The sequence below is a fragment of the Cetorhinus maximus genome, chromosome 31 (genome assembly GCF_964194155.1).
Source record: "Cetorhinus maximus chromosome 31, sCetMax3.hap1.1, whole genome shotgun sequence".
Classification (NCBI taxonomy): domain Eukaryota; kingdom Metazoa; phylum Chordata; class Chondrichthyes; order Lamniformes; family Cetorhinidae; genus Cetorhinus; species Cetorhinus maximus.
The window spans coordinates 16,566,729-16,593,447 of NC_135909.1; the positions used below are offsets into that span (position 1 = coordinate 16,566,729).

The window sequence follows — 26,719 nt, forward strand, 5'->3', positions numbered from 1 at the left end:
CTGTTCATGTGCTTTACATGGATTTCCAAAAGGCATTTGATAAAGTCTCACACAACAGACTTGTCAACAAAGTTACAGCTCATGGAATAAAAGGGACAGAGCAACATGGATATGGGATTGGCTGAGTGACAGGAAACAGAGGGTAGTGGTGAATGGTTGTTTTTCAGACTGGAGGAAGGTTTAAAGCGGAGTTCCGCAGGAGTCGCTGTGAGGACCCTGCTCTTCCTGATATAAATAAATGGCGAGACCTTGGTGTAAAGAGCATCATTTCAAAATTGACTTCATGAAAGTTAGAGGTATTGTGAACAGTGAGGAAGGCTTTCAAAGCTTGCAGAGTGATCTGGACCAACTGGAAAAATGGGCCAGAAAATGGCAGATGGAATTTAATGCGGATAAGTGTGAGGTGTTACATTTTGGAAGGTCAAACCAAGGTAGGACATACACAGTAACTGGTAGGACACTGAGGAGTGCGGATGAACAAAGGGATCTGGGAGTTCAGATACATAATTCCCAGAAAGTGGTGTCACAGGTCGACAAGTTTGTAAAGAAAGCTTTTGGCATACTGGTCTTCATAAATCAAAGTATTGACTATAGGAGTTGGGATGTTATGGAGAGGTTGTATAAGACATTGGTGAGGCCAACTTTGGAGTATTGTGTGCAGTTCTTGTCACCTAACTACAGGAAGGATATCAGTAAGATTGAGATAGTGCAGAGAAGATTTACTAGGATGTTGCCGGGTCTTAAGGAGTTGAGTTACAGGGAAAGATTAAACAAGTTAGGACTTTATTCCTTGGAGCAAAGAAGAATGAGGGGAGATTTGATAGAAGTTTACAAAATTATGAGGGGTGTAGACAGAGTAAATGTGAGTAGGCTCTTTCCACTTAGATTAGGAGAGATAAACACGAGAGGACATGGCTTTAGGGTGAAAGGGGAAGGTTTAGGGGGAACTTCTTCACTCAGAGACTGGTGAGAGTGTGGAACGAACTACCATCTGGCGTGGTAAATGCAGGCTCACTCTTAAGTTTTAAGAATAAATTGGATAGATACATGGATGGGAGAGGTCTGGAGGGTTATGGACTAGGTGCGGGTCAATGAGACTAGCGGAATAATATTTTGGCACAGACTAGAAGGGCCAAATGGCCTGTTTTCTGTGCTGCAGTGTTCTATGGTTCTAAGATAGTATTAAACTTCAACTGGATATAAGCGTAAAAACAGAAAATGCTGGAAAAACTCAGTTCTGATATCATAATCTGTGGAGTAAGAAACAGAGTTAACTTTTCAATTCTATATGACCCTTCTTCAGAGCGAAAGATATAGACAGGATATAGGCAGGTTGGTGGAATGGGTAGACAAGTGGCAGTGGCAAAAGTTTGAGATCAGAATGCCATGGGACCGACCCTGGGGAACATGCCCACTCTGTGCCTGGGAAAATCAGTGCATTGGATACAGCGGTTTCTCGGGCACAGAATTGTGGGAGTTGCAGCCACCATTAGCAGATGTCAGTAAGTGTTTTATTACAGGCTGATTGTCAGTGACCTGAAATGTTAACTCTGTTTCTCTCTCCACAGATGCTGCCTACCTGCTGCATATTTGCAGAATTTTCTGTCTTTATTTAAGACTCCCAGCAGCCACATGATTTTGACGGTGAATTATTGCAGGTGTTTCTAACAAAACCAAGGCCAGAAACACAAACTGACAAATGAGGCGTCCTTTTGCATCAGGGTGGATGTTGGTCATGGAAGTTGGTCTCTCGCTTTCTGTGAAGGTATGTTCTTGTTGGCTGACTTTCAACTGGAGTGTAGATGGAGGAGTACTTGATGTGTTTTAACCTTGAGTACTTTTGAGACCAGTAGAGCCTATCTATTTCTGATAAAAGGACACAAGCAAAAATCATTAGCTGTTTCCTGTACTGTAAGAGACTGACAGAAAGTAAATTCCACACACTGATTCGGTGACAGAGAGTGACAGACTGAGTTAAGTCCACTCAGACTCATATACTGTAAGAGAGATTGACAGGTAGTTCATTCACAGAATTATAGAATGGTCACAATCCAGGAGGTCGCCATTCAGCCTGTCATGTCTGTGCTGGTTATATTCATCTTGTGCCGCTTCACCACCTTTTTCCTGTAGCTCTGCACATTTTTCCTTTTCAGTTAATCCAAATCTCTTTTGAAGACATTGTTTGAACCTGCCTCCATCACACTTCATAAGAACGTAAGAAATAGAAGCAAGAGTTAGCCATTTGTCCACCCTAGCCTTCGATGCCATTCAATAAGATCATGGATGATATGATTGTGGCCTTTGTTATTCACAACAAGAGGGTGTGGTGGAAGAATTAATCCAGGCTGGTCTTTTTGTTCAAGCTGGTTTATTTTCAAGACAGCTCCTCAGTGCTACAGACTTCCAAGTAGCTTCCCCACAAAGTGTTTCAGCTGTATCTTTTTATTCTGTTTAGGTGGGATAATCAATGCCCACCACCTGTTTAACTAACAACAAGGCTTTTGTCATTCAAAAATCTGTCTAATTCAGCTTTGAATATATTCAATGACCCTGCATCCACTGCTGTCTGAGGTAGAGAATTTCAAAGAATAAAGATCCTTTGAGAGAAGAAATTCCTCCTCATCTTTGTCTTTAGAAGGAGACCCATCATTTTGAAACTGTGCCCCCCCTTGTTCTAGATTCCCCCATGAGGGGAAACATCCTCTCAGCATCTTTCCCCCTCAGAACATTTTAGGATTATATAAGATCACTTCTTATTCTTCTAAACTTAAATGACTATTGGCCCAAACTGCTTAATGTTTCCTCAAGGGACAACCCCTCATCCCAGGAATAAGCCGAGTGAACCTTCTCTGATCTACTTTTGTTTTGGAAAAATATACTTTATTCATAAAATATCTGAAAGAACATTACAAAACATTTCCAAATGGCCATCACAAAAAGTGCAATCATATTCAACTTTTCCACATGGATCACGAGGAGCAATTAATACCAGCAATGAACATTACAGTATTTTCAATATGGTCATCACAGACAGTCAGACAGTGCAATGGTATTGGAGTTATCGATATACAACATGTTGCACTCTGAAGTGCTTCAATATAATTGAGACACATGTAGCTTTCACTATGTACATTCCTTGTGAGTCATACAGCCGAGGGGTCCATACAATTCCCAGCCCCTCGGTGCACTATGGCAGAAAGGTCTTAGACAGTGACCTTTCCCCATTGCGCCTTTGTGGCGGCTGCCTCAAGCTTTAGTGCGTCCCTCAGCACGTAGTCCTGGACCTTGGAATGTGCCAGTCTGCAACACTCGGTCGGGTACAACTCTTTGCCCTGGAAGACCAACAAGTTTCGGGCAGACCAAAGGGCATATTTCACCGAGTTGATGATCCTCCAGCTGCAGTTGATGTTTGTCTCGGTGTGTGTCCCTGGGAACAGCCCATAGAGCACAGAGTCCTGTGTCACAGAACTGCTCGGGATGAACCTCGACAAAAACCGCTGCATCTCTCCCCACACTTTCCACAAAGGCACATTTCACAAGGAGGTGAACAATAGTCTCTTCCCCACTACAGCCACCTCAAGGGCAGCGTGCGGAGGGGGTGAGACTCCTGGTGTGTAGGAAAGATCTGATAGGGAGAGCCTTTCTCACCACCAGTCAAACTGCGTCTTGGTGCTTGTTGGAAACTTCTGGTGATGAAGCATTCTGCCAAATGACTTTGACAGTCTGCTCGGGGAACCATCTCACAGGATCCACCATCTCCTTTTCCCACAGGGCCTCTAGGACATTACGTGCCGACCACTGTCTGAAGGACTTGTGGTCAAAAGTATTTCTCTGCATAAATTCTTCCACAAGGGGCAGGTGGTACCGCACGGTCCAACTACTTGGAGCGTTCTGCGGCAGCGTGGCCAGACCCATCCTTCGCAACACCGGGGACAGGTAGAACCTCAGTACGTAGTGACACTTGGTGTTTGTGAACCGGGGGTCTACGCACAGTTTGATGCAGCCACACACAAAGGTGGCCATCAGAATGAGGGTGATGTTGGGCATATGTCCCTCCTCCAACAAGATGACGAAAACTGTACACAGTGTTTGAGCTGTAGTCTCACCAATGCCCTGTACAGTTGCAGCAAGGCATCTCTGCTTTCATTCTCCATTGTCTTTGCAATAAAGACCAACAATCCATTTGCATTCCTAATTACTTGCTCGAGCTACATGTTAACTTTTTGTGATTCATGTCCAGGATCTGTCTGAACCACAGTATTTTGCAATCTCTTCACATTTATATAATAATCTGCTTTTCTATTTTTCCCACCAAAGTGGAAATCCTCACATTTTCCGACAGTATAGTCCACGTGCCACATTTTTCCCACTGACTTAACATATCTATATTGTTTTGTAGATTCTGTGTCCTCCTCACAACTTCCTTTCCCACCTATCCATGTATTGTCAGCAACTTTGTCTAGTCTGTCCTTTCATCTCAGTCATTAATATAAATTGTAAATAGCTGAGAACCCAGCACTGATCCCTGTGACACTCTGCTAGTTGCAGTTTGTTAACCTGAAAGTGACCCACTTCCATAGAGTAACAGAGACTGACAGACAGAGAGTTAATTACACACACGTTATGATAGATTGACAGAGAGTGAATTCCACACACTCAGAATAACTGTGATTGACAGAGTATTAATTCTGCACTCACACACAGTTACAGAGATTGACAGAATGTTCATGCCACACTGACACATAGTAACAGAGACAAAAAGATCTTGAGTTAATTCCACACTCTCACACAGTAACAGAGACCAACAGATACAGAAATAATTCCACACACACATAAAGTAACGGAGACGGATGGGGAGTTAAATGTGCACTCACATACAGTAACAGAGATGGAGGGAGAGTTAATTCCACACTCGCATGCACTAATAGAGGCTGACACATACAGAATTAATTACACACTCAGACAGACTAATGGTCAATGACAGGTCGAAAGTTACTGTATTTCCGCCCTGAAACCCAGTAACAGAGATTGACGGATAGAGAGTTAATCATGCACTCATGTACAGATGACAGATACTGGAGATTAGTTAATTCCACATTCGCATACAGTAGGAGAGATGGATAGATATAAAGTTAATTCCACCCACTCGTACAATAACAGTTACCTGGTTCACACTTGAAGAATTCATCTGACGTGCGTCATACGGCCTCTTCATTGTTTCATGATATTTTCCTTCTTCCTCATCATCCAAGGAGCCCTGGCTTTGGTTCCTCCCCATTTCCCCCTTATTGGAATGTACCTACTCTGTACCTGAAAAATCTCCTCCTGAAAGATCACCCATTGTTCTGTTACAGTTTTTCCTGTCAGTCTCTAGTTCCATTTTACCCTGGCTAAATCCCCTCTCCTCCCATTGAAGTTCGCTCCCTTCCAATCACTCTTACCCAAGGGTCCACCCACAGACACTTGGTTCACGCGGCCAACCTTGGCCCACCTCATTCCCCAGCACCAGATCCAGCAATGCCTCCTTCCTAACTGGACTGAGAACATTCTGGTCGAGGAAGTTCTCCTCAACACATTTCATCAATCTCCAGACATCACCACTCTATAGTTCATATCACTTTTAAAAATAAGGGGTCGCCCATTTAAGACAGAGATGAGGAATTTTTTTTCCCAATCGGAAGCTATTGTGTCTTTGAAACTCTCTTCCTCAAAAGATGCTCGAAGCAGAGACTTTGAATATTTTTCAGGCAGAGATAGATTCTTGATAATCAAGGGGGTCAAAGCTTATCAGGGATAGGCACGGATGTGGAGTTGAGGTTCCAATCAGATCAGCCATGACCTTATTGAGTGGTGGAGCAGGCTGGAGGGGAGGAGTGGCCCTACTCCTCCTAATTTATATCTTCCTATGTTCTTATACATCTGTGATTTCCCTGCAGATATGCTCCTCCATCTTCCCCTGTCTCTCCTTTTTGGAGGCCAATTGAATATCCCCGTGAGTGTGATCATCCTCTTATTATTCCTCAGCTCCAATAAATGAATTCTGCCCTTGTCCTTTTGAGGATATTGTCTCTTACCAACATTACAGTGACTTCCTTAATTAGTACTGCCATCCCACCTCCCTTTTCCCTTCTCTATCTTTTCTGAACACTTTGCATCAGTGAAAATTAAGCACCCAGTCCTCACCATTTTTAAACCACGTTTTCGTCATTGCATCGACATCATATTCCCTCACGGCTATTTGGGCTTCTAGCTCATCAACATTATTCACCACACTTTATACCGTAACACACATGTCCTTGTATCTCTCTTAGATTCCTTCTTCATCTACTCCTATCTTGTATGTTCCCACTTCTTCCACAGTTATCCCTCAGTTCTGCTTCTATATACTGATGCCCACCCCGTGCCTATTTAGTTCAAACCCTCCCGAATCACACAAGTGACCCTCCCCATCAGGAAATTGGTCCCAGTCCTATTAAGGTGCAACCTGTTCCTTTTGATTAGGTGTTTCCTGCCCCAGAACTGGTTCCAATGTCCCAAGAATCTGAAACCCTCTCTCCTGCACCAGCCTCAAACCACATATTGATTCTCTCCATCTTCACATTTCTACTCTCACTAGCACATGGCACTGGCAGTAATCCCGAGATTACTCCGTTTGAGGTCCTACTTTTTAACTACCTCCCTCGCTGCTGGAATTCTGACGGAGGGACCTCAATACCTGTCCTCCCTGTGTCATTGATACTGACGTGTACCACAACCTCTGGCTCACTCCCTTCCCCCTGCAGAATATTCTGTTCCCTCCCCGTGATGTCCTTTACCCTGGCACCAAGGAGACAACACACCATGTGGGACTGTCAATGACAGTGACAGAAATGCCTGTCTGTCCCCCTGACTATGAAATCTCCAATAATGACTGCATTTCTACTCTTTGCTGTTCCCTCCTGTGCAGTTTCTTGCCCATTGATGCCATGGTCTGGACTGCACTCCTTCAGGGTGTCACCATTCCCAGCAGTCTCCAATGCTGAATACCGGTTTGACAGTGGCACATACCTGAAGACTCCTGCATTTCCTGCCTCTTCCTACTTCTACTATCCTGACCTCTCTCTCTCTCCCTTTGAGGTGTTCAGCTCCTGGAATGTACGATCCAGCGATCTCTCATCCTCCCTGATACTCCACAGTGACTCCAGCTGCCCCTCAAGCTCGGAAATCCTGAGCTCGAGCTCAAGCAGCTGGAGACACTTCCTGCACATGTGGCCCCCAAGACACATGAAGTGTCCTGAGGTTCCCACATGGGGAAGGAACTGCAAACAACAGGTCACAGCTGCCCATCCATGATCGAAAACAAACCTCTATTCCCTCTTCTAGAATCCAGTTTGTACCTTGATTAAACTATTAATTATATTAAATACCTCAAGACCTGTTCTGCACTAATATTCTTATAATTGCCCTGATTGAAATGTTTAATTTTCCAGCTCCTCGTTTAATCAATGCCTCATTTAGAGAAATCTGTACAAACCAACCAGCTCCCTTCTTTCCCCTGATATCATGCTTTGACTATTTATTATAAACATGGCCGGTTTGCTCCAACCCCTCCCTCACAGCTCTTTATCCCCTCCCACCGCTCTCACTCTTCTCTCCTTCTCTCTCTCACTGCTGCTCTCGGGCTGCTCTGCCGCTGCTCTTTATCCACCCTCCAGCCTCACTCAGCTCTCACTCTCACTCACTCTCGGCTCCTCCACAGTCCCAAGTTTCTGACTGTTTAGGAAATTCTCTGATCTTTCTTTGCTCCAAGATGGGTGACCTCACACTTCCCCATGTTGACCACCATCGGCCACAGTTTTGTTCACTCACTGAATCTGTCAATGATCCTTTGAAACTTGCTGCTCCTGCCTACACTACTAACCATGTCACCTAACCTAGTGCCATCAGCAAACTTGGATATAGGCTGGAAGTATTTCAAATGTAAGAGCTCTGGGAATGCAAACACAACAGCCAGCTGACGTGACAAAGAATCAGTTCAGTATAAATCTCTCCAGGCTGAAAAACAGCCATTCACCACTACTTTCTCCTTGCTGTCCCTTATTCAATTTTGCATCCATGTTGCACCTGCCCCTTTAGTCCCATCTGCTTGAATTTTACTAACAAGTCTTTTTCAAACCCCTTTGGAAATCCTGACAAACACCATCAACCTCACTACCCTGGGCAATGTTCTTTGAAACTTCATCAAAGAACTTCATTAAGTATTTGCCATGGTTTTCTGTTAACCAATCTGTGCTGGTTGTCATTGATCAACCCATGTTCTACCAAGTGACAATGAATTTTGTCCTGGATTATTGTGTCTCAATGTTTCCCCACCACCAGCATTAGACTAACTGGTCTGTTGTTCCTAGCTTTATCCCTCTCCATTATAAACATGGATGTAACATTAACAACCTGCAGTTCTCCGGCTTCACTCCCATATCCGAGGAGGTTTGAAAGATTGTGGCTCGAGCTTCCTCTATTTTCCCCCTTCCTTCCCTCAGGAATCCAGGATGTATCCCATCCAGGTTGTGAACGCTGCCAACCTTGTGATGGCCTCCTCTTTATCTATTTTCATCCTGTCCAATTTCTCCACCAGTTCTTCCTTTACTGTGAGATTAGCAGCATCTGCTTGTTTCGTGATGACAGATGAACTGTTCTCATTTAGTACCTCAGCCCTCTGCCTCCACAGGATCTCCTAATCAGCTGACCTTTTCAGTAACTGTCTATACATTGGTAAAAGACTTCTGTTTTTGGTTAGGTTACCTTCTAATCTTTTCTCATACACTCTCTTGGCTGACCTAATTTCCTTTTCCAGCTCTCCTCTGTGCTTTCTATATTCTGCTTGGTTCTCGATATGTATTATGAATCTGATAATTATCATCATGCTTCTTTGCAGTTCCCACAGAGCACAGGATGTGTAGGCAACAGCTCTCAGCTGTCCCAATACTTCACTGAAATGAGCCATTTAATTAAAGTTCTTGTTATTTAGAATGTTCCTCTCTTTCTCTCTTCTACTTTTGCTGTTGTCTCTTGGTTTCAATTACACATCAGCTCCTTCCCTGTCTGCACCTAATCCCCACTCTCCACAAAATCCACATTTTAAACCCTTCACTCTGCAATTCACTCTCTCTGTGTTTGAGCTTGCTGGTCACTCTGGTACTTTTTGTAAAATAATTGTTCTACTTTATTTATTCGAAAACAGTTTGTTTTTGAATTATCAATTCATTTGCACTGTAATTCTAGTTCATCGGAATTCAATGTTTCAATAAATTGGAACTCAAGAAAATCTAGAGATGACTTACTTGTTCTGCAATGACGTGTCTATTCCACTTAGTTCATTAAAACCTGTTCTAAACAGAAAGCTTAATCCAGATAATATCTCGACCTGATGAACTGATGATGCACAGAACTCTCAGCTTTTGACAGGAGTTATTCCGCTTTTGATTTTAACTTGTTCGCTGGTGTTGATTTACTTGGATTCTTCACCTGATTTCTCTGCTGTCCAATGAAGTTCTCCCAGCAGAGTTCTCAATAATAATTTGATTTTTCCTCACAGGATTTCAATCTTGATGGTTTTTGAACTGTTTTATTAAAGGATTTAATTTTGTAACTAGCTCTAGCTCCCTAGCTCTCCTCATGATCAGACAGGAAGTTTAACTGCTGCATTTTCAAGCAGCTGACAGCTTAATTTGAAAAATCATTGAGACAAGATTTTGGGTTTGAATCCAGTCACAAATCTGGTTGTGATGCCTTGTGGCTCCAGCTGTCATGTGGCCTGCCAGGGGATGACATCATAATTGCCCCAGTCAGGTAGCTGTTGATTGGTCGATTTCTTAAACACTTTCACTGGGACTGACTTGTTCACAAAGGTGTTTTTTTCAAATCCCACACCGGAATTTGTGTGTAACAAAGAAGACTGATACTCTAGTACAGCACTGAGGGAGGGCTCCACTATTCGAGGTGCTATCCTTCAGAGGACGCATTAAAATGAAGCTCCCTCCAGCCTCTCATTTTGTTGTAAGTGATTCCATGGTGCTCTGCCGAAGACACGAGCAGTGGCGTTATTCTCCTCCCCCCGCCCCGCCTGCGCAGTCGCTGATATTTATGTCTCAATCAACAGCCCAAAACATGGTCACATTGGCGCTTTTGGAGGTTTCCTATGTGCAAATTAGCTGCCTCTTTCTGACAGAAAGTGTCTGTTCCTTTTCCCTGGATGAGTTTCGGTTTTGGACAAATAACACATGAAATTTGACTGAAAACTCAACTTAGGTGGGACTCAAAATCACAACCAATGCATTAGTAATAAAGGGTAGAGGGTTTAATTGATCAGAGTGTGTGATGGACTAATGCTTTCTGGATTAAGTACCGATTTCATTGAGATAATATTAGAGAGAGGGAAACAACTGGATTTTAATTCCACTCCTATGGCTACTATTCCCAAAAACACCATAGAATTGGGTCAACAGGAAGATGTTCCTGCATTAAAATACCCAAATACTGATCAAAGGATTCACAGCTGGTAAAATCTGGGAAATGCAGCTTGGAAAGGATACTGCAACATTGACTGGGAGCTGCGCTGTGTGTAGGATTCTAGTTCTGAACTGGAGATTTTCAATATTGAGAGAATAATGGCATCAACAAATTTGGACAGGGCTGCACCTCGTTTCAGTTCTCTCCAATAACTATTGAGCACAGATCCAGAGTTAACCCTAGAATCATAACCCACATCAAAGATTGAGAACGATAAAATAAACCTCACATTCACACAGAAAATCGGACAGGGTGAACTACTGAACAAATCCAACATGTTACCAGGCACTGACAAACTGCACAATACACACACAGCACCAGAGCCTGACAGGTGCAGAATGAATCCCATTACTCCCAGCACCAGCGACTGACCAGTACAGAATAAATCACCCACTCACTACAGTAACGGAGACAGACAAATGCAGAATGAATCCCACATCACACACAGTACTGCTGACCAGTAGATACAGAATACATCTGAGACCGTTTGACATTCAGAAGTTGAGAATGAATCAGACTTTCACACAGTGCCAAACACAGAGTCACAGAGGAATCATAAGCACACGTTCAGAATCAAAATCTGATAGAGACAGAATGAATCCCACAGTCATTAATGAAAATGAAAATAGCAGAAGATGGTTTCAATCTATCGAGCTGTTGGTTATGGGCCCAGCACGCTTCCGCTGAGCCACTCTGCTAGATGGGGAGGTAGTGCCACAGTATTATTGTCACTGGACGAGTATGCTAGAGACCCAGGGGACCCAGTTTCGAATCCCACCATGGCAGATTGTGAAATTTGAAATCAAAATTCTGATTGTCGATTGTCGTCAAAAACCATGCAAAACCTGCCTCTTTTACATGATCCGACTGGTAACTCCAGACCCCTGACCCACAGTAATGTGGTTGTCTCTTAAATACCCTCTGAACAAGGGCAATTAGGGATGGACAAAGTTGTGCACAGCATCAGGGATTGAGTGTTACAAAATGTATCTAACACTCGCGCAGATTACCAGAGCCTGACAGACAAAATGAATCCCACTCTCACATTCAGCATCACAGACTAACAGATGCAAAATATGTTTCAAAGACTCCCAGATATTGAGAATGACTCCCATATTCCTGTTCAACACTCGACACTGACAGATACAGACTGAATTCCACACTCACATTGAGCAGCAGATGTTGGAATGTCCAAAATTAATCCCACCTTCAGACACAGAACCAGGCTCTGACAGTGAATGAGAAGTGCACAATCAGATAGTACCACAGACTGAACGATCTAGAATCGATACCACATTGACTTACAGTGCCAGAGACTGACAAACACAGGATGAATCTCATTTACAGACAGTTACAGGGACTAACGGGTATAGAATCAATCCAACACTCTCATATTGCTGTCGAGAATGACAGATACAGCATTTATCCCAAACTGGTATATCATTGAAACAAGGATCAAGTGTAGGCCATTCGGCCCTTTGAGCCTGCTCCACCATTCAATATGATCATGGCTGATCCTCTATCTCAACACCATATTCCCTCTTTCTGTCCATACCCCTTGATGCCCCAAATATCCAAAAATGTACCAATTTCTTTCTTGAATATACTCTGTGACCCGGCCTCCCCAGCCTTCTGTGGTAGAGAATTCCACAGGCTGACCACCCTCTCAGTGAAGACAAGACCATGAAGCAGCACTTTATGGGGTATGTGGAACATTCCTTGTTCCAGTCCTGCTCAGGCCCCCTTCCGCAATTCTTTCTTCGGAAAACCGATGACCATTTCAGTGCTGCTTCATGCCCTCACCTGGACCTGGAAAAAATGATACAATTTTGCTTCCAATTTACATCCCTCCATCACCTTCATGGTCCATCTCTGACACTTCCCTTCCTTGACCTCTCTGTCTCATTTTCTGGCAATAGACTGTACATCAATATTTGATACAATCCACTGGTTCTCCCTTATCTTTTCTCCAAAAACTTCAGTTGATTAGTTAAGCATGATTTCCCTTCCATAAACCCATGCTGACTTTGTCTAATCCTATTAATGCTTTCCAAGTGTTCAGTTACCATGTCTTTTATAATAGACTCTAGAATTTGCCCCACTACTGATGTTAGGCTAACTGGTCTGTAGTTCTGTTTTTTCTCTCCCTCCTTGTTTAAATAGCTGGGTTACAATTGCCACCCTCCAATCTGTAGGAATTGCTCCCGAGTCGAGAGATTTTCAATGATGACCACCAATGCATCCAATATTTCCAGGGCCACTTCCTTTAGTAGCCTGGGATGTAGATCATCAAGTCCTGGGGATTTTTCAGCCTTTAACCCCCTTAATTTCTTGACCACAATTTCTTTAACTAATACTAGATTTCTTCAATTCCTCCCTCTTGCTAGACCCTTGGTTCCCTAACATTTCTGGTAAATTATTTGTGTCCTCTTTTGTGAAGACAGAACTAAAATATGTGTTCAATTCTCCTGCCATTTCTTTGTTCCCCATTATAATTTCCCGCATTTCTGACTTTAAGGAACCTACATTTATCTTTGCTAATCTTTTTCTCTTCACATATTGATAGAAGCCTTTACAGTCAGTTTTTATGTCCCTTGTAAGTTTAATCTCATACTCCATTTTCCCCTTCTTGACAAATCTTTTTGTCCACTTTTGCTGAATCCAAAACTGCTCCAAATATTCAGGCTTGCTCTCTTTTCTGGCAGTTTAATATGTCTCCTCTTTGGATCTAATACTATCCCTAATTTCTTTTGTAAGCCATGGTTGGGCCACCTTTCCTATTTTATTTTTGTGCCAGACAGGAATGAATAATTGTTGTAATTCATGCATACTTAAATATTAGCCATTGCCTATCCACTGGTCAACCTTTTAAGTACGGTTCCCCAGTCCATCATTGCCAACTCGTGCCTCACACCTTCGTAGCTCCTTTTATTTAGGTTCAGGACCTTCGTTTTGAATTCAACTTCTTCACTATCCATCCTAATGAACAATTCCATCATTTTATGGTCGCTCTTCCCCAAGGGAAATAATTCTTTCTCATTGCATGGCACCCAGTCTATGATAGCCTGCTCTCTAGTTGGTTCCTCAATGTCTTGGTCCATAAAACCATCAGGTACACACTCCAGGAAATCCTCCTCCACAGCATTATTGCTGTGTGGTTTGTCAAATCTGTATGTAGATTAAGGTCACCCACAATTACAGTTGTATCCTTATTGTATGCATCTCTAATTTCCTGCTTAATGCCTTCCCTTACATCTCCATTACTGTTTGGAGGCCTATAGACAACCCCCACCAACATTTTCTGCCCCTTGGTGTTTCTTATCTCCAGCCAAAAGATTCCACATCATGATTTTCCAAGCCAATATCCTTCGTCACTATTGCATTGATTTCCTCCATTACTGACAATGCCACCCCACCTCCTTTCCCTATTGATCTGCCCTTCCTAAATATTCAATACCCCTGGATGTTCAGTTTGCATCCTTGATCACCCTGTAGCCATGTCTTCATAATTGCAACTATATCATAACCATTTATATCTATTTGCACCGTTAATTCATCTACCTTATTGCAAATGTTCCACACATTAAGATATGATGCCTTTCAACTTTTCTTTAACTTTGTAACTTCCTTCGCTTTATTTTGCACTCTGACCCCATTTGTTTTTCACACCTTTTTTTCTGTCATTCACTTTTGCTTCTTACTTTTCTGTCTTTTGTTTCTATCCTCGTTTCCCCCTCCTCTGTCTCCCTACTCAGGTTCCCATCCCCCTGCCATTCTAGTTTAAACCCTCCCCAACCGCACTAGCAAACACTTTCCTCCACCACCACCACCACCCCACCACCAACCCCTCCACTCCCATCACCCCCCCACCTCCAACCCCTCCACTCCCACCACCCCCTCACCCCCAACCTCTGCACCCCTGAGGACATTGGCTTCGGTCCTACCCAGATGCAACCTGTCCTGTTTGTACTGGTCCCACTTTCCCCATAAGCGGTCCCAATGTCCCAGGAATCTGAATCCCCCCTCCCAACACCATTTCTTCAGCCATGTATTTATCTGATATATCCTGTTATTTCTACTCTCGCTAGCACGTGACACTGGTAATAATCCTGAGATTACTACCTTTGATGTCCTACTTTTTAGTTCACATCCTAACTCTCTATATTCAGCTTGTCGGAGCTCATTATTTTATTTTTTACCTATGTTGTTGGTACCAATATGCACCATGACCACTGGCTGTTCACACCGCCCTCCGCCCCCCCTTCAGAATTCCCTGCCGCTCTCTGGGACATCCTTGACCGTGGCACCAGGGAGGCAACAGACCATCCTGGAGTCTATTTTGTGGGCCACAGAAAGGCCTGTCTGTTCCCCTTACTATTGAATCCCCTTTCACTATAGCCCGGCCACTCTTCTTCCTCCCCTCTTTTGCAGCAGAGCCACCCGTGATGCCATGGACTTCTGCTGCTTTCCCCTGAGATGTTGCCTCCCCCAGCAGTATCCAAAACGGTATATATGTTAGAGAGGGGGACGGCCACAGGGGACTCCTGTACTACTTGCCTCCCTCTACTCTGCCTGGTGGTCACCCATTCCCTTTCTGCCTGTTCAGTCTTTATCTGCAGTGTGACCGCCTCACTGAATGTGCTGTCCCCGATAATCTCAGCATCACAGATGCTCCAAGGTGAATCCAACCGCAGCTCCAGGTCCGAAATGCGGTTAGCCAGTAGCTGCAGCTGGACGCACTTCCTGCACACATGCTCACCAGGGTCATTGGAAGTGTCCATGAATTCCCACATAGCACAGGAGGAACATATCGCGGGTGTGAGCTCTGCTGCCTTCTGTTCCCTTTAATTTAAGCTTGTTAGTTACTCCCTTTTAAAGAATACTAATTACACTAGGGTCCTTATTCCACTCCTACTACAGTCCAAAGTCCTCACATTATTTTGTTTAAACTGATGGACTGCAGCAGTTTAATTAATAGAATAAGTAGAAGTACTTACCTGACCTACTTACTGCGTCATATTTTGAATCGTGATGTCACTTTGAACTCTACCGCCTGGAGGCCCTGAGGGTCCGCCTCTCCTCTCCGGACTTGGCGTCTGTCAGAAGGAGAGAATGAAACAAAAACAAAAATACCTGGAAAAACTCAGCAAGTCTGGCAGCATCTGCGGAGAGGAACACAGTTAGCGTTTCGAGTCCGAATGACCCTTCAACAGAACTAAGTAAAAATAGAAGAGAGGTGAAATATAAGCTGGTTTAAGGGTGGGGGGGGGGGCGGGGGGGAGGGGGGGGGACACAAGTAGAGCCAGTGATAGGTGGAGATAACCGAAAGATGTCACAGACAAACGGACAAAGAGGTGTTGAAGGTGGTGATATTATCTAAGGAATGTGCTAATTAAGGGTAGAAAGCAGGACAAGCAAGGTACAGATAGCCCTAGTGGGGGTGGGGGGAAGGAATCGAAAAAGGCTAAAAGGTAGAGATAAAACAATGGATGGAAATATATTTAAAAATAATGGAAATAGGTGGGAAATGAAAAGTCTATATAAATTATTGGGAAAAAAGGGGGGGGATCGGAAAGGGAGTGGGGATGGAGGAGAGAGTTCATGATCTAAAATAGTTGAACTCAATATTCAGTCCAGAAGGCTGTAAAATGCCTAGTAAGAAAATGAGGTGCTGTTCCTCCAGTTTGTGTTGAGCTTCACTGGAACAATGCAGCAGGCCAAGGACAGACATGTGGGCATGAAAGCCGGGTGGAATTACCCAGGGAGGTCTGGGTAATGCTTGCGGACAGACCAAAGGTGTTCTGCAATGCGCTCACCCAGTCTGCGTTTGGTCTCTCCAATGTTGAGGAAACCGCATTGGGAGCAACGAATGCAGTAGACTAAATTGAGGGAAGTGCAAGTGAAATGCTGCTTCACTTGAAAGGAGTGTTTGGGCCCTTGGACAGTGAGGAGAGGGGAAGTGAAGGGGCAGGTATTGCACCTTCTGCGGTTGCATGGGAAGGTGCCATAGGTTGGGGTTGAAGCGTAGGGGGTGATGGAAGATTGGACCAGGGCGCTCCAGAGGGAACGATTCCTGCGGAATACCGCCAGGGGGGGTGAAGGGAAGATGTGTTTGGTGGTGGCATCATGCTGGAGTTGGCGGAAATGGCAGAGGATGATCCTTTGAATGCAGAGGCTGGTGGGGTGATAAGTGAGGACAAGGGGGACCCTATCATCGTTCTGGGAGGGAGAGGAAGGTGTGAGGGCGGATGCGCGGGAGATGGGCCGGACACGGCTGAGGGCCCTGTCAACCACCGTGGGTGGAAAACCTTGGTTAAGGAAGAAGGAAGACATGTCAGAGGAACTGTTTTTGAAAGTGGCATCATCAGAACAGATGCGACAGTGGCGAAGGAACTGAGAGAATAGGATGGAGTCCTTACAGGAAGCGGGGTGTGAGGAGCTGTAGGCGAGGTAGCTGTGGGAGTTGGTAGGCTTCTAATGAATATTGGTTGACAGTCTATCACCAGAAATTGAGACAGAGAGGTCAAGGAAGGGAAGGGAAGTGTTAGAGATGGACCATGTGAAAATGATGGAGGGGTGGAAATTGGAAGCAAAATTAATAAATTTTCCAGGTCCAGATGAGAGCATGAAGCAGCACCGAACTGATCATCGATGTGCCAGAGAAAGACTTGTGGGAGGGGGCCGGAGTAGGACTGGAACAAAGAATGTTCCACATACCCCATAAAGAGACAGGCATAGCTGGGGCCCACGCGGGTAACCGTAGCCACACCTTTTATTTGGAGGATGTGAGAGGAGTTTAAGGAGAAATTGTTCAGTGCGAGAACAAGTTCAGCCAGACGGAGGAGAGCAGTGGTGGATGGGGATTGTTCAGGCCTCTGTTTGAGGAAGAAGTTGAGAGCCATCAGACCATCCTGGTGGGAGATGGAGGTGTAGAGGGATTGGACGTCCATGGTGAAGAGGAGGCGGTTGGGGCCAGGGAACTGGAAATTGTTGATATGAGGTAGGGTGTCAGAGGAATGACGGGTGTAGGTGGGAATGGACTGGACAAGGGGAGAGAGAATGGAGCCAAGATAGCAGGAAATGAGTTCCGTGGGGCAGGAACAGGCTGACATGATCGGTGTGCCGGGACAGTCCTGTTTGTGGATTTTGGGTAGGAGGTAGAAGCGGGCCATCTGAGTTTGGGAGACTATCAGGTTGGAAGCTGTGGAAGGAAGATCTCCAGAGGAGATGAGGTCAGTAACAGTCCTGGAAACACTGGCTTGATGTTCAGTGGTGGGGTCATAGTCCAAGTGTGGTAGGAGGAAGTGTCTTTGAGTTGATGCTCAGCCTCTGTGAGGTAGAGGTCAGTGCGCCAGACAACAACAGCACCACCCTTGTCAGCGGGTTTGATGACAATGTCAGAGTTGGACCTGAGAGAACGAAGTGCAGAAAGTTCAGAGAGAGATAGGTTAGAGTGGGTGAGAGGGGCAGAGAAATTGAGACGACTAATGTTACGCCAACAGTTCTCAATCAAAAGATCAAGAGAAGCTAAGAATCCAGAGGGAGGCGTCCAGGTGGAGGGAGAATATTGGAGGCAGGTAAAAGGATCCATTAAATGGGGAGAGGACCCCTGCCCAAAGAAGTGAGCACGGAGACAAAGGCAGCGGTAGAAGAGTTCAGCATCGTGCCGAGCCTGAGATTCATTGAGATGAGGGCGTAAGGGTCTGAAACTAAGTCCTTTGCTGAGCACTGAACGTTCAGCGATGGAGAGGGGAAGGTCAGGGGATATGGTGAATACACGGCCGGGGCTGCCATTGGAAGACGGGATAGGGACAGAGGGACAGGCAACGGTTGAGGGTCCTGGATGGGTGTTGGTGTCAATGAGTTGTTGGAGCTTGCGTTCCTATGCGCCTGAAAGAAAAAGACAAAGTTTCTTGTTGAAGCGTCGGATGAGACGAAGAATAAAATGAAACTGGGGATATGCGCAGCTTAGAAAAAGAGTGCGGCGGTGCTGCTGGAGGGAGAGGTCAAGTGTGTTCATATGGCGGCACATGGCACTGAGTGTAGATCTCAGAATGCGACGAGAACAGCAGTCCGAGGAGCGTTGTATGTCCCAGAGATACCTTTAATCCTGGGTGGGTTTGAAACATAAGGGATGGAACTTACCACATGGGGTAAGTCGGAGACGGAGACAGTCAATGAGGAAGGAAATATGGCTGTGGAAGCGAGTTTTGGTAAACACCTTGTCAAACACCAGGAGAGAAATGGAAAGCAATGAAGGTGAACAAGGCAAGTGAGAGATACGAAAATCCTGTCGGAGAGAAGAGCACAACTTCTTCAAGGTAGGCATTCCTTGAAGAGAAGTGGCGGTCAATTAAACACTAAGAAAAAAGCAAAAAACTGCGGACGCTGGAAATCCAAAACAAATACCTGGAAAAACTCAGCAAGTCTGGCAGCATCTGCGGAGAGGAGCACAGTTAACGTTTCGAGTCTGAATGACCCTTCAACAGAACTAAGTAAAAATAGAAGAGAGATGAAATATAAGCTGGTTTAAGGGGCGTGGGTAGGACAAGTAGAGCCAGTGATAGGTGGAGATAACAAAAAGATATCTCAGACAAAACGGCAAAGAGTTGTTGAAGGTGGTGATATTATCTAAGGAATGTGCTAATTAAGGGTAGAAAGCAGGACAAGCGAGGCACAGATAGCCCTAGTGGGGGTGGGGTGAAGGAATCGAAAAAGGCTAAAAGGTAGAGATAAAACAATGGATGGAAATATATTTCAAAATAATGGAAATAGGTGGGAAATGAAAAATCTATATAAATTATTGGGGAAAAAGGTGGGGGGGGGGGATCGGAAAGGGGGTGGGGATGGAGGAGAGAGTTCATGATCTAAAATTGTTGAACTCAATATTCAGTTCGGAAGGCTGTAAAGTGCCTGGTCGGAAGATGAGGTGCTGAATGAAAGCCCCACTCACTCACAGGCACCGATAACTGACAGATGCACAATGAGTTTCAAACACTATCACAGTCAGACACAGAACGACAGCAACAATCACTTTCAGTCCCAGAGACTGACAAGCACAGAATGAATCCCAGACTCTCTCACTGTAGCACGGCCTTACAAACAGTGAATAAATCCCAAACTCATTCACAGTATCAGAGTGAGTAAATCCCACACTCGCACACATTATCAGGGGCTCTCTGTTACAGATGGAATCCCGCTTTCCCGTATAGTCTCTCTCTGTGGAGAACGGACCCTCGCAAAACAATCAGGCGACATTCCCCGATGTATAGTAAAACACTGTGGAACTGGGGCTGGAGAGAGTCTTTGTAAAATGTATTTCCTGACCAAAGTAAATGGGCTGATGACGGGTTGGGAGGAGGAGTGGGGGCGAGAAATCACAATCTGATTGGCCTGTTTCCATATCCAATCCTGAAATTATATACTTAGAGGCTGGTTCCGCCTTTAAACTGTCCATTCAGAGTCATCTTTTCCCAATCCTTAATTAGCATAGATCTGGGAGACTGTCTATTTAATCGGCGCTCGGAAGGGGTTTGGTTTATTTCTGTGTCTGAAACTGAAGATGGTTGATGAGAAGAAACCAGCTCCCAAGAAGGGAGGCAAGAAAGCCTTAAAGAAACCGATAGCAAAGGGCGGCAAGAAGCGGCGAAAGTCGAGGAAGGAGAGTTACTCCTGACCTTTTTCTGAACAGATTCACCAGCCAGAGTTACAAGGACTATTAATACAATCTGCTCGACAATCCGCCTTTTTAAACTCTGTGAGGAACCGCCCCGAACAGTAATTGGCTGCAGCCTTACGCCCAGGCAGTTGCATCCAAAATCGAACCAATGAATTAATCCCTGGCAGCTCAGGTCCTCATTGGTCGATTTGTTTTTAATTGTCCATTTAAAAATTCCGCCTTTTTTTACAGCCGTTTCCCGTCTCGACAATAGACTTCGTTCTTCCCTTTTTTGAAAATTATAAATACCATTTCTCACTCTCACTCACTATTTCCTAACCCCAATGAAATTCCAGTTCATGTAACCTGACCCGGCAATTTGTAAACCCCGCATCATCCTGGTGAATCTGCTCATTTTTGGACAGAAACACCAGTCTGTTGTTTGAACTGTGTAAAGTCAGTGCTGAGTTTCCCAGGCAATAACTGAATTGTTAATATAATAATAATTGAACATTGCTCCATACAGCACAACCAACCTTTAAAATCGCCGCTCGCTTAGAGGGCTGGAATGGGTAATAAAATAGAAACGGTGCTGGGGACATCAGACCCCTTCCCATTGCCCTCATTCTGGGCTGTTCATTCCGATAAAGAGCGGGAACGGGAGCGGCTCGAAGCTCCCCCTGTTCCCGGTCTGAGTCTTGACGGACATCCGTGCGAATATTGGGAATAGGAGGAGGAGGCCACTCAGTCCATCGAGCCTGTTCCGCCATTCAGTGAGATCATGGCTGATCTGATTGTAACCTCAACTCCACTGACGGATTGAACGGCTGATGTCAGAGGAACCGCCGGATCCTGTCATTACTATCCGACTCATTATTCAACTAGAACAAAACATTTCGACAATATGAAGCAGTGGAGAGACTTTTCAGTGTCAGTGCAGAATGTGCTATCCGGGTAAATAAACAACGAGCAAACTGAGATTCTCAGTACATTCCCCGCCAGAACAAATCAGGCACTAACATTCCCGATCACAGCCCATCCCAGCTCCCGTTCCCAGGTCTCTGCTCTCTCTGTGAGGCAGTGGGTGGCTCTTAAAAGAGCCATTGTTATGTGTTCGGTAGAAAGGGTCGAGTTGTTCAGCCGCCGAATCCATAGAGAGTGCGGCCCTGGCGTTTCAGAGCGTACACCACATCCATGGAAGTGACCGTCTTGCGCTTGGCGTGTTCAGTGTAGGTGACCGCATCCCTGATCACATTCTCCAGGAAAACCTTCAGCACCCCGCGAGTCTCCTCATAGATCAAACCCGAGATCCGCTTGACACCGCCACGGCGAGCCAGGCGGCGGATTGCTGGTTTGGTGATGCCCTGGATATTATCACGAAGCACTTTGCGGTGCCGCTTTGCTCCGCCTTTACCCAGTCCTTTGCCTCCTTTCCCTCTTCCAGACATGATAATTCTTCACTCAGATCGCTGCTCAATGTGAGAGACGAGCTGTTTCGGTTCCTCTTTTATACAGCCCGTCCCGACCTGACTGAGAAACGGGACAGAGAGTGAGAGGCGGGACAGGGAGGAGACTGAGTGACAGACAGAACAGAGGAATGTCTTTGATAATCCAGCTCCGCCTCCTCCCTGCTAGAAACGACTTTTTTAAAAATGATCGACAATGGAAGTTAACACGGCGCTCGGCACAAAGCTTATAGATTGGGGCTTCAAATTAAACGGTTCCAAAAACCCGCAGCTTTTAAATAAAGTGTTTTTCAATTAAAATTCAGTAATATTCCCGCAAAAGTACAAACACTATATCCTGTCAAATCCGCTTGTTTCCACTTCACTCCCAGTTTCTGTTCTACCCCCACACACCTCCCCTCCAGGCGGGTTGAGCAGTTTACCGACACCTCACTCCAGCTGAATTAGACAAACTCATGTGTTGGGCTTTGAGTTGTAACGCGGGGTTTCTCCGCCCGGGTTACTGTCTTACACACTCACCCTGAATCTGTGAAAAGGAAACGAGCAGAAACTGACAGAGCAGCTGAACAAATCCCCAGTTACAATGGGGCACGGACACCGCTCTGTTTTATTGCAGAGTGGGGGAGGGGATGGGTATAGTGCATGTCAGTGAGATACCGGGAATTTTCAATTGAATATAAATCATTTCAGTGTGAAACCTGCTCCCAGCGCCGGGACAGGGACATTTGATTCGGGGATCAGCTCTTTCCTGAGAGACGTGGGCGGCTCTGAGAAGAGCCTTTGTGTTCAGAGGTTTACAATTTGCTCGGCTGGTTTCATTTCTTTCCTGGCGCTGCTTTCTTAGCCTTTGCTGTTTTCACTTTGGGATTGGCCTTCGATTTATCCACTTTTTTTAAAGCCTTTCCGCCCGTGAGCTTCTTGACGGGAGATTTTTTCTTCAGCGCTGCTTTCTTCACCGCCTTTTTTGGAGTTGCCGCCTTCTTGCTGCTTGTTTTCTTGACTGTTGCTTTCTTCGCTGGGGATTTCTTGGCTGCTACTTTCCTGGCTGGAGATTTCTTAGCTGCTGGTTTCTTTGTTTTCACCTTCTTGGCCGCTGGTTTCTTGACTAAAGATTTCTTGGCTGTTGGTTTCTTCTCCTTCTTTCCCACTTTCCCCTGGGATTCCTTCTTAGGGATTTTGAAGGAGCCGGAGGCGCCCTGTCCCTTTACCTGCACCAGGGAGCCGCTCTCCACCTTCCTCCTGATACTTAGCCTGATCTGGGAGCCGAGCTTCCCCACATCGACACCGCTGCCAGACAAAGCTTTCTTTATCGCGGCCAGGGACATCCCCTTGCGATCGCTGCAACCCGCCACAATCTGGAGGATCTGTTCGCCTAACTTGGGACCGGCTGCCGTCGATCGGGAAGCCGCCTTCTTCTTCTTGGGAGGTTTGACTTGAGCGGCAGCGGCTGGAGGAGCCGTTTCGGCGGCTGCAGTATCAGTCATATCCGAGACTGTGTGTAAAATCTCTCTGACAGTCAGAACTGGATCAGAAATGAAACCAGTGGTGGCGGCTCAGAGCAACTTAAACACAGAGAGCGGACGGGGCAGAGACAACCTGCTGTCAGCTCCCGGCTCCTCCAGCCTCTCTGTGTTTCTCTCTCCTCATAAACTCCCCAATTCCACTTCAAATTGGACATTTCAGATTCCCACACTCGCTTCCTTCTGTTAACAAAATCCGAATGTTTGTTGTCGAGAAAGTTCCATCCGAATTAAAGGCAGCAATTTCGATTTAAACCCGTTTCTTTGCGGCTTTGATCGCGCCCTCTCAGCCGAGCGCTGACTTCTTCTCTGTGTTTCCACTGAAATCTTGAAATTAACGAAAACTCGGCCTTAAATTCTCTCTTCAGGGCTGAGCAGGGGAGCAGCGCGATCCTATGACAGGGAAATCTTGTGATTTTACACAAGAAGGACTCGGAAACCTGGCGCTGAGGCCGGACACACAAACACAGTGACATTAGTCTAACCCGCCCGCCCCTTTAACACACTCTCGCTGATACAATGTCACTGTCAGCCTGTTCCTGCCCCACGGAACTCATTTCTTGCTATCTTGACTCCATTCTCTCTCCCCTTGTCTAGTCCGTTCCCACCAACATCCGTGATTCCTCTGACACCCTACATCACATCAACAATTTCCAGTTCCCTGGCCCCAACCGCTTCCTCTTCACCATGGACGCCCAATCCCTCTGCACCTCCATCCCCCACCAGGATGGTCTGATGGCTCTCCGCTTCTTCCTCCAACAGAGGCCCAAACAATCCCCATCCACCACTACTCTCCTCTGTCTGGCTGAACTTGTTCCCACACTGAACAATTTCTCCTTAAACTCTTTTCAAATCCACCAAATAAAAGGTGTGGCTATGGGTACCCGCAAGGGCCCCAGTTATGCCTGTCTCTTTATGGGGGATGTGGAACATTCCTTGTTCCAGTCCTAATCCGGCCCCATCCCACTATTCTTTCTCCGGTACATCGATGATTGCTTCGGTGCTGCTTCATGCTCTCGTCTGGACTGGGAAAAATTAAATTTGCTTCCAATTTCCACCCCTCCATCATTTTCACATGGTCCATCTCTGACACTTCCCTTCCCTTCCTTGACCTCTCTGTCTCAATTCCTGGTGATAGGCTGTCCACCAATATTCATCACAAGCCTACCGACTCCCACAGCTACCTCGAATACAAATCCTCACATCCCGCTTCCTGTAAGGACTCCATCCTATTCTCTCAGTTCCTTTGCCTCCGTCGCATCTGTTCTGATGATGCCACTTTCAAAAACAGTTCCTCTGACATGTCTTCCTTCTTTCTTAACCGAGGTTTTCTACCTGCGGTGGTTGACAGGGCCCTCAACTGTGTCCGGCCCATCTCCCGCGCATCCGCCCTCACACCTTCCTCTCCCTCCCAGAAACATGAGAGGGTCCCCCTTGTCGTTACTTATCACCCCACCAGCATCCGCATTCAAAGGATCATCCTCTGCCATTTCCGCCAACTCCAGCATGTTGCCACCACCAAACACATCTTCCCTTCAACCTGCTGGCGGCATTCCGCAGGGATCGTTCCCTCCGGGAAACACTGGTCCACTCCTCCATCACCCCCTACACCTCAACCCCCTCCCATGGCTTCTTCCCATGCAACCGCAGAAGGTGCAACACCTGTCCCTTTACTTCCCCTCTCCTCACCGTCCATGGGCCCAAACACTCCTTTCAAGTGAAGCAGCATTTCACTTGCACTTCCCTCAATTTATTCTACTGCATTCATTGCTCCCAATGCGGTTTCCTTTACTTTGGAGAGACCAAACACAGTCTAGGTGACCACTTTGCAGAACACCTTCGGTTTGTCCGCAAGCATGACCCGTACCTCCCTGTCGCTTGCCATTTCAACACTCCACCCTGCTCTCATACCCACATATCCATCCTTGGCCTGCTGCATTGTTCCAGTGAAGCTGAACGCAAACTGGAGGAACAGCACCTCATCTTCCGACTAGGCGCTTTACAACCTTCTGGAGTGAATATTGAGTTCAACAATTTTAGATCATTAACTCTCTCCTCCATCCCCACCCCCTTTCCAATCCCCCTTTTTATTTCCCAATAATTTATATAGATTTTTCTTTTCTCACCTATTTCCATTATTTTTAAATGTATTTCTGTCTATTGTTTTATCTCTACCTTTTAGCTTATTTTGATCCCGTCCCTTCAACGTACCCCCACTAGGCCTATCTGTACCTTGCTTGTCCTGCTTTCTACCCGTAATTAGCACATTCCGTAGATAATATCACCACCTTCAACAGCTCTTTGTCCTTTTGTCGATGACATTTTTTGGCTATCTCCACCTATCACTGGCCCTCTATCCAGTTCTGCCTATCCCACATCCCGTCCCCCTTAAACCAGCTTATATTTCACCTCTTTTCTATTTTTACTTAGTTCTGTTGAAGAGTCATACGGACTCGAAATGTTAACTGTGTTCATCTCTGCAGATGCTGCCAGACCTGCTGAGGTTTTCCAGGTATTTTTATTTTTGTTCACATCTACACATTGACAGGACAAACTGTGTCTCAGATTTACAGCTCCCAGGACAGGCTTTCGTCTCCTCTCGGCCTGAGCTGTGGATTCTCTGGAATTAGTTGTAGTTTCCCAGCTCAGTAACTGTTAAACCCTCTGAGGCCGGAGCTGCTCACAGTGTCTGTTCCCCAGATCCAGGAGGCTGCAGCCAATCACAGCTGTGCCTGGGTTAACCCGTAACTGGTTTAAATTATTATCTTTGTTCACAGGCATATTTACTTTTGATCATGGGAGGGGGCATCGAATGAAGCTTTGTGGATAGAGCTTAGGAATAAAAAAGGGGCAAACACATTATTAGGTGTTTATTATAGACCCACAGATAGTCAGCGGGAAATTGAGGATCAAATATGTGCACAATTTTTGGAGGTGGGTAAAAACAATAAAAATAGGGGGATTATATTAGGTGATTTCAAATTTCCCAACATTAATTGGGATAGACATAGTGTTAAGGGATTGGATGGAGTGGATTTCTTGAAATGTGTACAGGATAACCTCTTAGGTCAATATGTAGAGGGTCCAATAAGGGACGATTCATTGCTGGACCTAATTCTGGGCAATGAAGCTGAAGAGGTGGCTGAGGTGGTGGTGGGCGAGCATTTTAGTGATAGTGACCACAACATGGTACAGTTTAAGTTTGTTATGTACAAAGAAATCGACAAGTGCAAGAAAATGTTTTGGATTGGGGGAGAGTGGATTTTAGTAAAATAAGGCAGGATTTGGCCAAGATAGATTGGGAACAGTTACTTGTGGGAAAATCTACAGAGGAACAGTGGGGGGTGTTCATAAAGGAAATGGGGAGGGTACAGGCTCAACATGTTCCCTCTAGGGTAATAGGAAGGATTAACAAGCCCAAAGAACCATGGATGACCAGAGATATTCAGGTTATGATGAAAAGGAAAATAGAGGCTTTTAGCAGGTACAAGGGATGCAAATCAGCAGAGGCATTATGGAGTACAGAC

At 45.5% G+C, this 26,719-nt stretch overlaps 1 protein-coding gene across 1 annotated transcript; it reads right to left on the reverse strand.

Moving 5' to 3' along the window:
• Nucleotides 1-22,487: 22,487 nt before the first annotated feature.
• On the reverse strand, nt 22,488-23,156 carry LOC144670353 (histone H1.5-like). The gene has a single exon (XM_078532831.1). It carries the CDS (start codon nt 23,154-23,156, stop codon nt 22,488-22,490), a length of 669 nt encoding a protein of 222 aa, XP_078388957.1.
• Between the last annotated feature and the right edge of the window lie 3,563 nt (nt 23,157-26,719).